The sequence below is a fragment of the Coregonus clupeaformis genome, unplaced genomic scaffold (assembly GCF_020615455.1).
Source record: "Coregonus clupeaformis isolate EN_2021a unplaced genomic scaffold, ASM2061545v1 scaf0352, whole genome shotgun sequence".
NCBI lineage: Eukaryota > Metazoa > Chordata > Actinopteri > Salmoniformes > Salmonidae > Coregonus > Coregonus clupeaformis.
The window spans coordinates 300,001-313,942 of NW_025533807.1; the positions used below are offsets into that span (position 1 = coordinate 300,001).

At 40.8% G+C, this 13,942-nt stretch overlaps 2 protein-coding genes across 2 annotated transcripts in view; one reads left to right on the forward strand and one right to left on the reverse strand.

The window, feature by feature from the left end:
• The window catches only part of zic4 (zic family member 4), a 12,782-nt gene extending 11,026 nt beyond the window's left edge, over positions 1-1,756 (reverse strand). The window contains exon 1 of the mRNA XM_041870237.2: positions 1-1,756. This exon is cut by the window's left edge and continues 655 nt beyond it. Coding sequence (XP_041726171.2) covers positions 1-504 — 504 coding nt within the window. The 5' untranslated portion in view covers positions 505-1,756.
• Positions 1,757-6,611: 4,855 nt separating this feature from the next.
• Positions 6,612-10,136, forward strand: LOC121556327 (zinc finger protein ZIC 1). Its single transcript, XM_041870235.2, has 3 exons — positions 6,612-7,921; positions 8,437-8,600; positions 9,055-10,136. Exons 1-3 carry the CDS (start codon positions 6,955-6,957, stop codon positions 9,253-9,255), a joined length of 1,332 nt encoding a protein of 443 aa, XP_041726169.1. The 5' UTR covers positions 6,612-6,954; the 3' UTR covers positions 9,256-10,136.
• The last annotated feature ends 3,806 nt before the right edge of the window (positions 10,137-13,942 follow it).

Sequence of the window (13,942 nt, forward strand, 5' to 3'; positions counted from 1 at the left end):
TGAACCGGGGCTCTGGTCGGTCAGTACCGGCATGTCTTGAGCTATCAGATCTCTCCGAATGAGGAAATCCCTACCTGCGGCTGCGGACAACGCCTGGGCCGTGTGGGTCATAGAATAGGGGACTGGAGCCGCCTGCACCGGGCCAAAAGCTCCCGTTTGACTGGAGACCACTTCACTGTGGCCTGCCATATGATGATTGTGGTGGTGATGGTGGTGTGGATAATGATGGGCTGGGTTGATTTTGAGGGCCGCGGAGTGCCCCATGTGTTCTGGCCCAAATGGACTCGGCCCCAGGCGGGGTTTCGCAGTAATCTCCCCAGGGTGCGAGTGAGCCATTGAGTGTGGATGGCTGCTGAACCCCGGGAAGCCTGTCACGCTCTGAGGGGTAAGGTGGTGATGATGGTGATGGTGGTGCGCCCCTGCCAACTCAACTAATCTCAGCGCGGTGTTCCGTTTGGAAATCGTATGGTCCATCACATGGTTTCCCAAAGCATCCATGCTCATTACTCCTAATTCTAGAATAACTTGACAGCAAGCAAAATAATAATGACGACAAACATATTTTAATTGCAATGAAAAATATAGAAAAACTAACTATAACATATATTTAAAAAAAAGTTATAAAGTTGTGATTCTATGTCAGTGGCTGCATGGAATCCCATTCGGTTGGTCGGCAGCAGCAGGAGGCTTTGATTGTGAATAGAGATTCATGGTAGGCGCTGCAGCCCGTGGAGCTAAACAATCACCCCGCCTTCTAATTGGTCAGAGCCCCGTGATTGACGTCACTTGTGACAGTCTCCTATGTGAAGAAAAATGTCTTAGCGACAGCAAGCAGGCAGAGCGCCTGCGCCGAGCCTCAGGCAACACTCGGAAGAAGAAGAAAAAAAATGTAGTTGTTATGCAAAGGTTATTGTACTTTAAACTGATCTCCAAAAGTTAAACCGTTACACCAAAGCTGTAACTGTCATATTTTTCTACTGAGTGACTAAGAATTATGGAAGTGCAATATACCCAATGTAGCCTAAATAACACCTAGCCTACAGTAGACATGAAACGTATGCAAAGTAGAGCCTCTAAAACAAGTTGTAGGCTATAGCTCATAATCAATAGAGAGATATCTTCATTTCGGTGCATAACTTACGAAAATACGTCATTGAAATTCATAAAATATACGCACAGTCAGAAAATGTGGGCATCAAAGTATCGGATATCTTTTCAAACATAGACTAGTCCTTTTCTCAAAAGCAGTTTTCCGCGGTTCGGAGTTTTTACGCATCACTCAAAGGCCAAAAAATATCCGGTAAAATAATGAAACATATTTTACACCTCCTCCCACCCGCTCGCTTGTTCGTCCGCACCGCACCACCCCTCCTCGCTCGCTAGCTGCGCTTCGCCCTGTTCCTCGTAGCGGGATCGGTTTCTGTGTATTAGTGAGTAGAGACGACGCCGTCCATTGTCCCGGGGAAAAGTAATGGAACCGACCTGTTGTTATGATCCGGGGTAATTTTCGGTCACGAGCCCTATCGGATTGAGACCCAGAACAGGAGCGGATCGGGGACACGGGAGGTGGCGCCTGATCAACGCCACAGAACCGCACAAGATAGACAGAGATTTAAGCCCAAAATAAGACTTGCTAAAATATGAGTTTATACTTTAGAATGATACTCTGAGAGGGAGAGGGACGTCCACTGGTGAAGAAAACGGCTGTCGAAAGAAAGAAAGTTAATCTTATTGATTATTCACTGCTTTAAAATCAGCAACCCAGTGACCACACCGCTAGACTATACCATAAATCACAAAACATATTTCACATTTACTTTGTCTTTGGATTATGTTAGACTATGGGAGTTAATAGTTAATCAAGTTTTTCCTCTCCACTCCTAACATATTTCTTCAAAAACCAACGCGTATTGGAGCAGGTGAAGATCCATATGTTATATAATATATTTTAAAACAATCCGCTCATCTGTGCTCTTTGTGATGCTATAGTGCGTTGTCGTTATATTAGGCCTAATATATTCAACTACATAATGAAGACATTGAGCTGCGATGTGATAACATTAACATTGTTATCAACTTTATTTCGCTGTTCACATCTATATTAGGGAACTATTTATATTTGTAACCTAATTATAGGCTATAAAACTGTTGTCATGGGTCCTCCCAGCTACAACATTGTATATATATTTTTTTATCAAACTTTAACATTTTGTAAATGCATGCATGCATATATGAATGCATATTAATCCACATATACTTAAATATTCTTACCTTAATCTAAATTGCATGGGCCCTTTATCTTAATCAAATCAGTCGGAGACAAATATGAATTGTTCTGTGAATTGACCCAAAAAGGAGGTCAAACCGTTACCATTAGATTCATGTCAAATATCACATGTATAATATGTTTAACTATTGGTCGGATTATAAAGTGACCGTAACCAATCATTGGGTTGTTGTCTCAGAGAGCGATGGGTAGTTCAGAGGCAGTAAAGCCTTAATTTATTTTGACATTGTGTCACGCCAATATTTTAGTACGTTGTGACCATCACTTCAATAGGTATTTGAGAGACCCAGGTTGGGTTATATTCATGCACGAGTCTCATTGCGCTGGTGAACAAAAGTACTGTCCATTCTCAATGTGGAATGAATTCGTTCATCAGTAAAACGTATAAAATATTCCATTAGTATCTCAATAACGTGGTGATTACAACATCAATCTATTGCAAAAAAACTTTTGGGGTCGATTTCATTTTAGGCACTTCTTGCTGTCTCAAAACACGGCATGCAAGAAGTTAGAAAATGTTGCACTAGCCTACCCAACACCGTACTCTGCTCAAAATCTACGTGAGTCCCGCAGACTTCATCGGTCTAAACAACAGAATGCATGTGACATTCTGCATTCTAAAAAAAGAAAACACTATATGTAGGTGAATGGGTCACATATTTATTTATGTTAGTATTGGTGACCATTCCTTCCATGTTATTCGGTCAACAGTAATTCAATTGATATCATCGTAGTAGGCCATGTGCTTTATTCTGTACACCAAAAACGTAAAACCGAAATGTACGCTTTTTTGAGGGGGAGAAAGGTGACGCGTCCGTGGCATATTACGCACAGGCTACCATTGTAAATACAGTACATATAGAGATAGAGAGTATCTTAATGACAGGAATTGAACGTCTCAGGAGAATCATATCCAGGATTGACTTGTCAAAGTCATTTTGGTGACAAAGCCACGTTAAACACGTCATAAATGAGTAAATATGATGTGAAATATGTGTGATCCTGGCTATGTTTATGAAATGGCCGATGCTCCAGGTGCAGGGTCGCAGCTGTAGTCTGCAGAGAGAGAGAGGGGCATCTCGGGAACACACTGCAGTAATGCATATGACTTGGAAGAGCTATTTCTGGTCCAAGATGCAACCTCCTGTAAACCACAAGACACGATGGACAAGGCTAAGGATTAAGACCAGACCAAAACGCGTAATCGGTAGGCTAGTTGAGTCGTTTTGCGTATATATATATGTACAGTGTATGTATATATATGTACAGTGTATGTATATATATATATATATATATATGCTATATACATACACTGTACATATATTTCGTTACAAACAGCTCGAGGTATATGCCTTTCGCCAAACAGAATTAGATTGCCTATCCAAACTCAATGCACTTCAGAAAATGCCTATTTTAACGCAGTTGTTAGACACCGCATGATGCTAGGACTTAATAACATCACTATTACGTTATGTTTAGATCAAAGAAATGCCCTGTAGCCTGTCCTATCGACTATTATATAAATTACATTAGAGGCCTCCACCCATAATGGAATCCATATCATTGGTCACCCTGATTTACAGTTCTCCATTCCCAATAAATAATCAGTCAACAATAAATGCGTCAATCACCGGACACTTCTGATGTCAGATAAATTAGTACAAAATAAACATGCAGATTCAACTATAAAGCTTGTTTGCTTCTGTTGGTGTATTTGACGATTCCCAGACACCTGGTGAACCCATAAAGGTATTTATTTATTCCCTTTTCAAAGTCACTTCGACACACGTTCCATCCTGACCGTTTTCCACCTGTTGAAGCCAATATTTTTGTGTGTGTTGTGGTAGTCTACTTAAAAACTTGATAGAAGTTGTATGGAAAAAGAGAGCTCTAGATTATGTTGTCTTCCCCTTGGCCTCTCTGGAATGAGTTCGGGAATGTATGAAGCAGAAACGTGCAGTCAAAATGATGTGTCAATGGTTCGTATTGCACGTCTGTTCATGTGGCTTTGAACCAGAGCAGGTTCCTGCAGCGAGAGCCGCAAATCCCACTTCATAACTTCGACAACCCACAACGTTCTACACATATATACAGTCTAGATATGGTGACGCAGTAAGCTTCTATTAGTCGCCCAACAAAAAAAAAAAAAATGCGACTAACGTTTAGTTTTCAACAATCACCAGTGCGCGAGATATCATTGTAAATGTTCTTCAAGATGACTGATTATTATATGTCTTTGTGATGAGAACCTCTTGTATGCTTTTTGAGAAAGTATTTAGGTGAGAATGATCATGCCAGAAGAGAGTCCTGACACTGCCAATGTTCCCTCTACGAGGCTACTGCAAAAATGGAGAGAGAGACAGAGAGAAAGAGAGGGTGGGGGTGGGGTGGGGGGGAGCAGAGTTGACGCAGAATAGAGTTCACAGATAACTATAGCCTAGGCCCGACATATGTAGGATCCTAATTTGAGCCAGTTTGCTACAGCAGGAAAATAATCCTGCAGAAACAGATATTATTATGTGGATTATAATTAATGAACATTTTTTGTAGGGGTTGATACATTTTTCGTCAGGGAAAATCAAGTCTGAATTTTGAAGTGGAGATTACAAACTTCAGAAGCCTGTTTAAACCTCAAACACACTTCTAAATGTTCAAAATGTTCTGCATTGCAGGAAAGTTCTCCTGCAACAGGGTGATCAGATTAAGATCTTCCATCTGTAGATGTTGTCCTGCAACAGGGTGATCAAATGAAGATCTTCCATCTGTAAATGTTCTCCTGCAACAGGGTGATCAAATGAAGATCCTCAATCTGTAAATGTTCTCCTGCAACAGGGTGATCAAATGAAGATCCTCAATCTGTAAATGTTCTCCTGCAACAGGGTGATCAGATTAAGATGCTCAATCTGTAGATGTTCTCCTGCAACAGGGTGATCAGATTAAAGATGCTCAATCTGTAGATGTTGTCCTGCAACAGGGTGATCAGATTAAGATCTTCCATCTGTAAATGTTCTCCTGCAACAGGGTGATCAGATTAAGATCTTCCATCTGTAAATATTCTCCTGCAACAGGGTGATCAGATTAAGATCTTCCATCTGTAAATATTCTCCTGCAACAGGGTGATCAGATTAAGATCTTCCATCTGTAGATGTTTCCATGGTCACAAACAACACCTGATGTGTAAATAGCAACACATGAAGTGCAAAACTCGACAACAGCTTTATAAAAGAGGTGCTGTAGGCCGTCATTGTTGATAAGAATTTGTTCTTAACTGACTTGCCTAGTTAAATAAAGGTAAAATAAAAATAAAAATAATAAAACATTGCATGATGAGTATGCCTACCTGGGATTGTTAGGCTACTCGCGGTGTGTTTCAACATTGACATTGGATTGTTATTTCGAGATTGACCTGTAGCCTATTTCAACTGACAAATAAATAAAAAACACTTCATCGTGGTACATGTATGATAATTCGTTTTTGTTATTCATCTGCTATTAATATTTTTTTTTATGTGTTTGTGACTTCATGTTGCTGTTTCATTACAGTCACATATTTACGTTTTGGTCATTTTGTAGGATTCTCATGTTAGTAAAAAGTAATATTCCATTCTGGTATGCATCCCTGCAGCCTCTACTCCCTAACCCACTTGAATAGAGAGGGGGAAATGGAGTCGAGTCTTCTTTTCCGTTCCCTTTCATCCGCCGGAAATTTTACTGGAACCAAAAATTGCCATGGAAATCAACAAAGACATTGCCATGCCCTCAACGTGTGTCCTATGAAATCAAACAAATATCCCGGATCAACAACAAAGAGTGTGTGGTATAATGCCTCCGCAGTCTCTTTGCTGTGCAACAACATTCAACGACACATTGAATTCTTGGTATGCAGCCGAATAGCCATGCTCTACATCAGCATTTGTACACAACCCCCTCGCCCCCCCAAACAAAAAGTGTGTTTTAGTATGTAAAGTTGTTGCTACGCATTAGTTGTAGAAGAACATGCATGCATTTGACTTTTAACAGTGTATAGTGGGACTGAATAGCCAACTCTGTCTACATTTTCACACCGTCTATTGTTGCTTTTATATTTCTCAACTTTCTTTCAACTGTTATTCAGCCGTTTAACCAAAACCACAGTCAGCAATCTCACCATACCTGGGATTGATGATACACACGGACCAATAGGAGAGGGGCCTCCGCACCCGGATTGTTATTTGGTGGGTGAATGTTAGTAGGGGGATAGGGCCTCCTCCAATGAGCGTCTGAGTACCGGGTCACATGCTGGGCCCCCCTTCCTCCCCATTCATCAGGGGTGGACTGTGTTGTCTTTTCAATTCATTTATCTGCAGGAATGATTGCGACTATCAGTCTGAAGCTCACCGCCTGACTGTGGAGGTGAAAGTTTCGCCACAGGAAGATAAACCGCAAAAGACAATATTGTACATGATTTGCGTGTGCATCCGATGAGAAGTAGTGTGGGGGAAAATTCCACTCTTGTTTTAGGTAAATAGAAAACCGGTGGATTAGAGTTTGCACAGCTCAGTAACGTCAGAGAGAAAATTTTTAGCAGGCAGAGAGAAAGTGAGAGAGGTGTAGGGGTGAGAGAATATCTGTTCGTGATTTGTTATTTCTGGTCTCAGTCGCCTCATTGCGTTGTAGACAGACGGAAGATGCTTCTGGATGCAGGACCCCAGTACCCCACCATAGGAGTCACTACGTTCGGCTCCTCACGGCATCACTCAACAGGCGAAGTCACAGAAAGAGAAGTGGCTTTGGGGATAAATCCGTTCGCAGACGGGATGGGAGCTTTTAAAATCAACCACAGCTCCCACGACCTGGGATCCGGCCAGACGGCTTTCTCCTCCCAGGCTCCCGGCTACGCTGCTGCCGCCCTTGGTCACCACCACCACCCGACACACGTCAGCTCCTACTCCACCGCAGCCTTCAACTCCACCCGGGACTTTCTCTTCAGAAACCGGGGTTTCGGGGACGCCACCAGCGCGCAGCACAGCCTGTTCGCCTCGGCAGCGGGAAGTTTTGCAGGGCCACATGGACACTCCGATGCCGCGGGGCACCTGCTCTTCCCGGGACTCCACGAGCAAGCCGCAAGCCATGCATCATCTAATGTCGTCAACAGCCAGATGCGCCTTGGCTTTACCGGTGACATGTACGGCCGGGCTGACCAGTACGGCCACGTTACGAGCCCACGCTCCGACCACTACGCCTCCACACAGCTGCATGGCTATGGCCCTATGAACATGAACATGGCGGCTCACCATGGGGCAGGGGCCTTCTTCCGATACATGAGGCAGCCCATAAAACAAGAGCTCATCTGTAAGTGGGTCGAGCCCGAACAGTTGTCGAACCCCAAAAAGGCTTGCAACAAAACTTTCAGCACGATGCACGAGCTCGTTACCCACCTGACCGTGGAGCATGTGGGGGGACCTGAGCAGTCGAACCATATTTGCTTTTGGGAAGAGTGCGTCCGAGAAGGAAAACCTTTCAAAGCCAAATACAAACTTGTAAATCATATCAGAGTGCACACCGGAGAGAAACCATTCCCATGTCCCTTCCCCGGCTGTGGAAAAGTGTTTGCCCGATCGGAAAACTTAAAGATCCACAAAAGGACTCACACTGGTAAGAAATGTAAAATGTTTTTTTTTTTTTTCAGACTCAAAAGCACGATCGCAATTTCCGCTCCAAAAGCTAAACCTGTTATTTGTGTCAGACATATTTCCCAGACTAATAAAGCTACAGTAGCGTATCAACTTGAAGGTCTTGTTGATGTTTTTTCGCAAATATTTGTTTGCAATAATATTGAATGCATTTATTAAATACTATATACGGTTTAACTTTATTGTTGGTATTTCGAAACTATCAAATGAGTATAATGCAATAGGTTTGTGAAATATGTGACGTGCTGTTGCGCATTGTTTATCTTAGTGGTACAAGCAAACATGCGATCACAACAAATTGTCTAAATATATAGGCCTACACACATTAAAAACTATCATAAATACTGAAAATAAGGTTATCTTATATAATGTGCTTGCAACTGAAACTCTGAAATGATGATGTTAAACGAAAATGTATTATGGTTCATATTTTCCCTTTGTAAAATGTTTATTTTGTGTACATTTTTTTTTTTTTAGGTGAAAAACCTTTCAAGTGTGAGTTTGAGGGCTGCGACAGACGTTTTGCGAACAGCAGCGACCGGAAGAAACACATGCACGTCCATACGTCTGACAAGCCATATCTGTGCAAGCAGTGCGACAAGTCATACACACATCCCAGCTCTCTGCGAAAACACATGAAGGTACATATTAAGTTACACTTTTATTTGAATCCTCAGTTACTTTAATTGTTCTGTATATTTTGCATGCTGTACATAAGCCCGTACATTGATACATTGGATATTTTTGAGAAAGAAAATGCTATGTATACATTCCAGCAAATATGAACACAGCAGGAACATATGATGCAGCGAATGTAAATAGTTGTTGTGTTTTCATGAAGCCTTTCATGCTATATTCATATGCAAAAGATTGCATCATGCATTTTAATTTACGAGCTTGGTTTATTTATTCCAAATGGATTATCATTAACGTATATAATCAGCCTATTTATTTATTTTTTTCTTCTCACTGTGGATAATTGAACTGGAAGCCCGTATATTTCCATAAAGCATGGCAGCCTGTGAATTGTACACAGGCACATTGTAAAATGTAAAACATCCTGTTTTAAAACATATTTTTCGCTCTATCTCGCAGGTTCACGAGGCTACCACGCAAGGACCCCAACCGTCACCGGCCGCCAGTTCCGGGTATGAGTCGTCCACGCCGCCCACCATCGTGTCCCCGTCCACGGAGAATCAAACTTCCAGTTCCATATCGCCGGCATCCTCTACAGTGCACCACACGACCAGTCACCACACCACGCTGTCGTCAAATTTTAATGAATGGTACGTGTAAAATATTTTCACAAAGACTGCAGAAATAGGACTGCTTGGAATCAAAGACTTTTGAAAGTCAGTCTATAATGCGTGGACAGAGAAAAACACGAGGAAGACAAAATGGTTGTTTCAAGGCTAAAGAGAGAGAGACAGAGAGACAGAGCGATGCATGGACAAGGTGCACAGCCAGCTACCAAGTTAAAGTTTTTTTTGTCATTTCCCCCGGCTCCTTTTTGAAAGACTGCACGCAAGAGATCTCAATGCATGCTATCTGCGGTTTGTGGCCTGAATATTTTTTTTTTTGTACATAAAGATTCACAGTCCAAACATGTAATATTTTATTTTGTAAATAGTTATATAACAGTATTAAGGACATTTGTGAAAATGTGGTCCCTAGATATATGGAAAATGAGATGGTTTTAACAATAATATTGCGATGGCTAGTGTTGATTGAACAGAATGTTGTAGTTGATGTGTACCAATGTGAATTACTCAGTATATCTTCCGTCTCCACTATGTCGACCTTACCGACTATTAGTCTATTAATGTGCTTTTGTATTTGGTGCAACATTTCGTCTACGGTCCAGTTGGAGTAGCGCAGTACTTACCATTGTTGTTATTTAATGTCATGTCGATAAATCGTGTAGTGAAAGCCTGAAACTCCGTGTCAATCTGTTTATGTACGTGATAAAAGATAAAACGATTTGTCCATTACCTTGATAATGTCAAGACAGTATTACCTACATGTATATAGCTCCATTTTCCATATTTATCCGCATGAAAAGGGGAGCACGTGTTAGAAATGATCGGTATTTATGGAGAAATGCGCTCTTATGTAGAATTTAGTCTACAATAATGTTTGGTTACATTTCGTACTATATTAAAGCATAAAAAATACAACCAACTATTGTCTTCCAATATGTTTGTTTCTCGTAGCCTACTGTTGTCGAAATATGACTGGATATCAAAATGACTGCTGCGTGATTACCTATGCATACACTTATAATTAACAACACACAGTTAAATAGAGGACTAGGCCTTTAGTAAAGCATTATAAAGCCTGTATTAGGTATTATATTGAAATAACTATGATACTGAAAGTAACATTTTTAAATGACATGTTCACACGTGCACAAATCAAATAGCATGTGCACATTTTATCACACAGGCTATCAATAAAGGGACATGGTATTCGGACCGTCTTATCAGGCTAGGCTAACTGCTCCATTATGATATTCGGACCGTCTTATCAGGCTAGGCTAACTGCTTCATTATGATATTCGGACCGTCTTATCAGGCTAGGCTAACTGCTTCATTATGATATTTGGACCGTCTTATCAGGCTACCATACCTGCTCTATCACCCGCTTATCAAAGGGCACAACCTAAATCACATCCTGCTTGCCTTTTTAGGCTTGCAAAATCCAATTCTGTAATACGAATTAATGTTAAGTAATTTGATTTGCCCTGTCCTTGGCTCCTGTTTATCCGTAATTAACATACCAGTCCTTGCCCTCGAGTAATTTGAGAATGTAAACGGTTAATCGCGACGGATATAATTATCAGTCAGTGTAAACTAAATTGTTTATGTTTTTACTTAATTGTTCTCGATGTAATTCAGTTTCCCTTAGCTAGCTGTGTCAGATGGATGTCATCGTGTTGAGGAAGTGTTGGGACTTCTGGAGTCAGTGTTGTAGTCTTTGTTTCGTGGTGTAGCCAGCCTGGTTGACCGGGCCATTAGGCAGGGTTCATGTCAACAGACAGACCCCAGTGATCACCAGCCTGGCCTGCGTCGTTAACACTGCCAGTGCGCTGGGGCGACACAGAATAGAATCATATAATCCCCGATCTGTCCGTCTGCATCTGACAACATGACACATTGGACAGGTCGAAAAATTCTAAAATAAAAGCCAAAGAAAAATAGCCTGCACACAATGTTGTATTGACCAGTCATCAGTCACAATCCTCACACAGTGTTGTATTTATCAGTCATCAGTCACAATCCTCACACAGTGTTGTATTTATCAGTCATCAGTCACAATCCTCACACAGTGTTGTATTTATCAGTCATCAGTCACAATCCTCACACAGTGTTGTATTTATCAGTCATCAGTCACAATCCTCACACAGTGTTGTATTGATCAGTCATCAGTCACAATCCTCACACAGCGTTGTATTGATCAGTCATCAGTCACAATCCACACAGTGTTGTATTGATCAGTCATCAATCACAATCCTCACACAGTGTTGTATTGATCAGTCATCAGTCACAATCCTCACACAGTGTTGTATTGATCAGTCATCAGTCGCAATCCTCACACAATGTTGTATTGACCAGTCATCAGTCACAATCCTCACACAGTGTTGTATTTATCAGTCATCAGTCACAATCCTCACACAGTGTTGTATTTATCAGTCATCAGTCACAATCCTCACACAGTGTTGTATTTATCAGTCATCAGTCACAATCCTCACACAGTGTTGTATTTATCAGTCATCAGTCACAATCCTCACACAGTGTTGTATTGATCAGTCATCAGTCACAATCCTCACACAGCGTTGTATTGATCAGTCATCAGTCACAATCCACACAGTGTTGTATTGATCAGTCATCAATCACAATCCTCACACAGTGTTGTATTGATCAGTCATCAGTCACAATCCTCACACAGTGTTGTATTGATCAGTCATCAGTCGCAATCCTCACACAGTGTTGTATTGATCAGTCATCAGTCACAATCCACACAGTGTTGTATTGATCAGTCATCAATCACAATCCTCACACAGTGTTGTATTGATCAGTCATCAGTCACAATCCACACAGTGTTGTATTTATCAGTCATCAGTCACAATCCTCACACAGTGTTGTATTGATCAGTCATCAGTCACAATCCTCACACAGTGTTGTATTTATCAGTCATCAGTCACAATCCTCACACAGTGTTGTATTGATCAGTCATCAGTCACAATCCTCACACAGTGTCGTTATACATATAGCTCACAGTAATACTATGGGCCTAAACATTTTCTCTGAAATAAGATTTGAAATAGGATGCGTTTTAAATTAAAATACTTTGCAATCCTACAGGATTGAAATAAGATTTGAAATCACATGTTTTTCTAAAATACGTTACCATGGTGCAGGATGAAATAGAATAATTACTATGTGTTTTTCCAAGTCCATGTAAAACATTTAATTTAAAATGTAAGAATGTGTGTGTTCGTGTGTGCGCATGCGTGTGTAATTGGAATGGCGGAAATTCATGTTATCTGAGGTGATTTGTTGGAAATGTATTCATATTTTCTTTTTATGGCGGGCTGTTAATTTTTCAGATCAACGAATGAAGGTACTAAAATGACTTTTTCGACTCTATTTCGGTTCTAGTGCCGATACGTTTTCATTCATGCATCGTTAGACCAGCAAAATAAAGTGCTGTGTACACCATATACCCGTACATTTTTTTTCATTTGACATTTTAGTAGACGCTCTTATCCAGAGCGACTTACAGTTAGTGAGTGCATACATTTTTTATTTCATACTGGCCCCCCGTGGGAATCGAACCCACGACCCTGGCGTTGCAAACGCCATGCTCTACCAACAGAGCTACACGGGACATACGTATGATTTGGTTCATAGAATGACATTGGTTTTGTTTGAAAATACCTGTCGTTCTCTGACAAAGCTAGAAGGCATATAATTTGTAATCGACTCTGGTCTTAAATGTCCTTATATTTATTTTTGAACTAAATTATCACTAGGCCTCAAATGTAACTTTCTAATATTATTAGATGTTAACAGATCATAACGTAACTTATGTCACACACCTGGTTTGAAAAAGCAACAAATACATGGCAAGGCTGAATTCAAATGCACAGTGAGACAGCCATGTTCTCCCATGTCAATGTCATTGCTACACAGACAGACAGTGCTGAAACATGTATATTCAGAGATTCCATTACTCAAGTTCAAGACGATTGTGTACAACTAGCAACAACTCTGTCCATGCAGGGGGTTCCTTTCGAATCCCACACCGTGCGTCAAGGTTATCATCTAAAAACTGACACAACAGGCCTGCAATTATATAACGTCCCTACATTTGTCCTCTCTTTTCAAATGTTAATTGTTTACTTTTGTTCTGTAATACCAAATGACGATGTATGTTTTATGTAAAATGTCAATTACATTGTTTATGTGTGTTTATGACTAATTTAATTACATTTGTTTTACATTTTGGAATGTAAACGAAATATGTGTCTCTGGTAGAATCCATATTTGAGATTCTCCATTTACAAAAATAGCTGACATGGAATCCTTCCGGGCTCCATACAAAGATGTCTGAATGACAGACTGTGTAACCAACAAGCCGTGCATGGACTCTTATGAACCGTTAATAAATGGAAAAAGGACATCTCATCCTTTCAGTTTGGTTCACACTAACTTTATTTGTTCAGTAGACTGTATGAAACATTTTTTAACCGTCGCTACAAGCTGAAAACAGCTGAGTTGCGGTTAAAGATCTTGAACAGCGCAGGCGCCAGCCCTCCGTGCGCCTAGCTTGTCTATCAATATTTATGACCTGTGCTAGCAGCCAGTAAACCAAGCTCGAGCTTTGTGTGTTGTTTTCAATGATATAAATGCATGCAAACTTGCACGTTCCAACTATGAATTATATTAAAACCTTCAGGAAAACATTTGACCCATGAAAA

Bases quoted from the DNA above. Each gene is read 5' to 3' on its own strand.
- LOC121556327 (XM_041870235.2), top strand. From the start codon at position 6,955: ATGCTTCTGGATGCAGGACCCCAGTACCCCACCATAGGAGTCACTACG. The intron at 7,922-8,436 runs GTAAGAAATGTA...TTTTTTTTTTAG, and splicing joins CCACAAAAGGACTCACACTG to GTGAAAAACCTTTCAAGTGT. The intron at 8,601-9,054 runs GTACATATTAAG...TCTATCTCGCAG, and splicing joins CTCTGCGAAAACACATGAAG to GTTCACGAGGCTACCACGCA.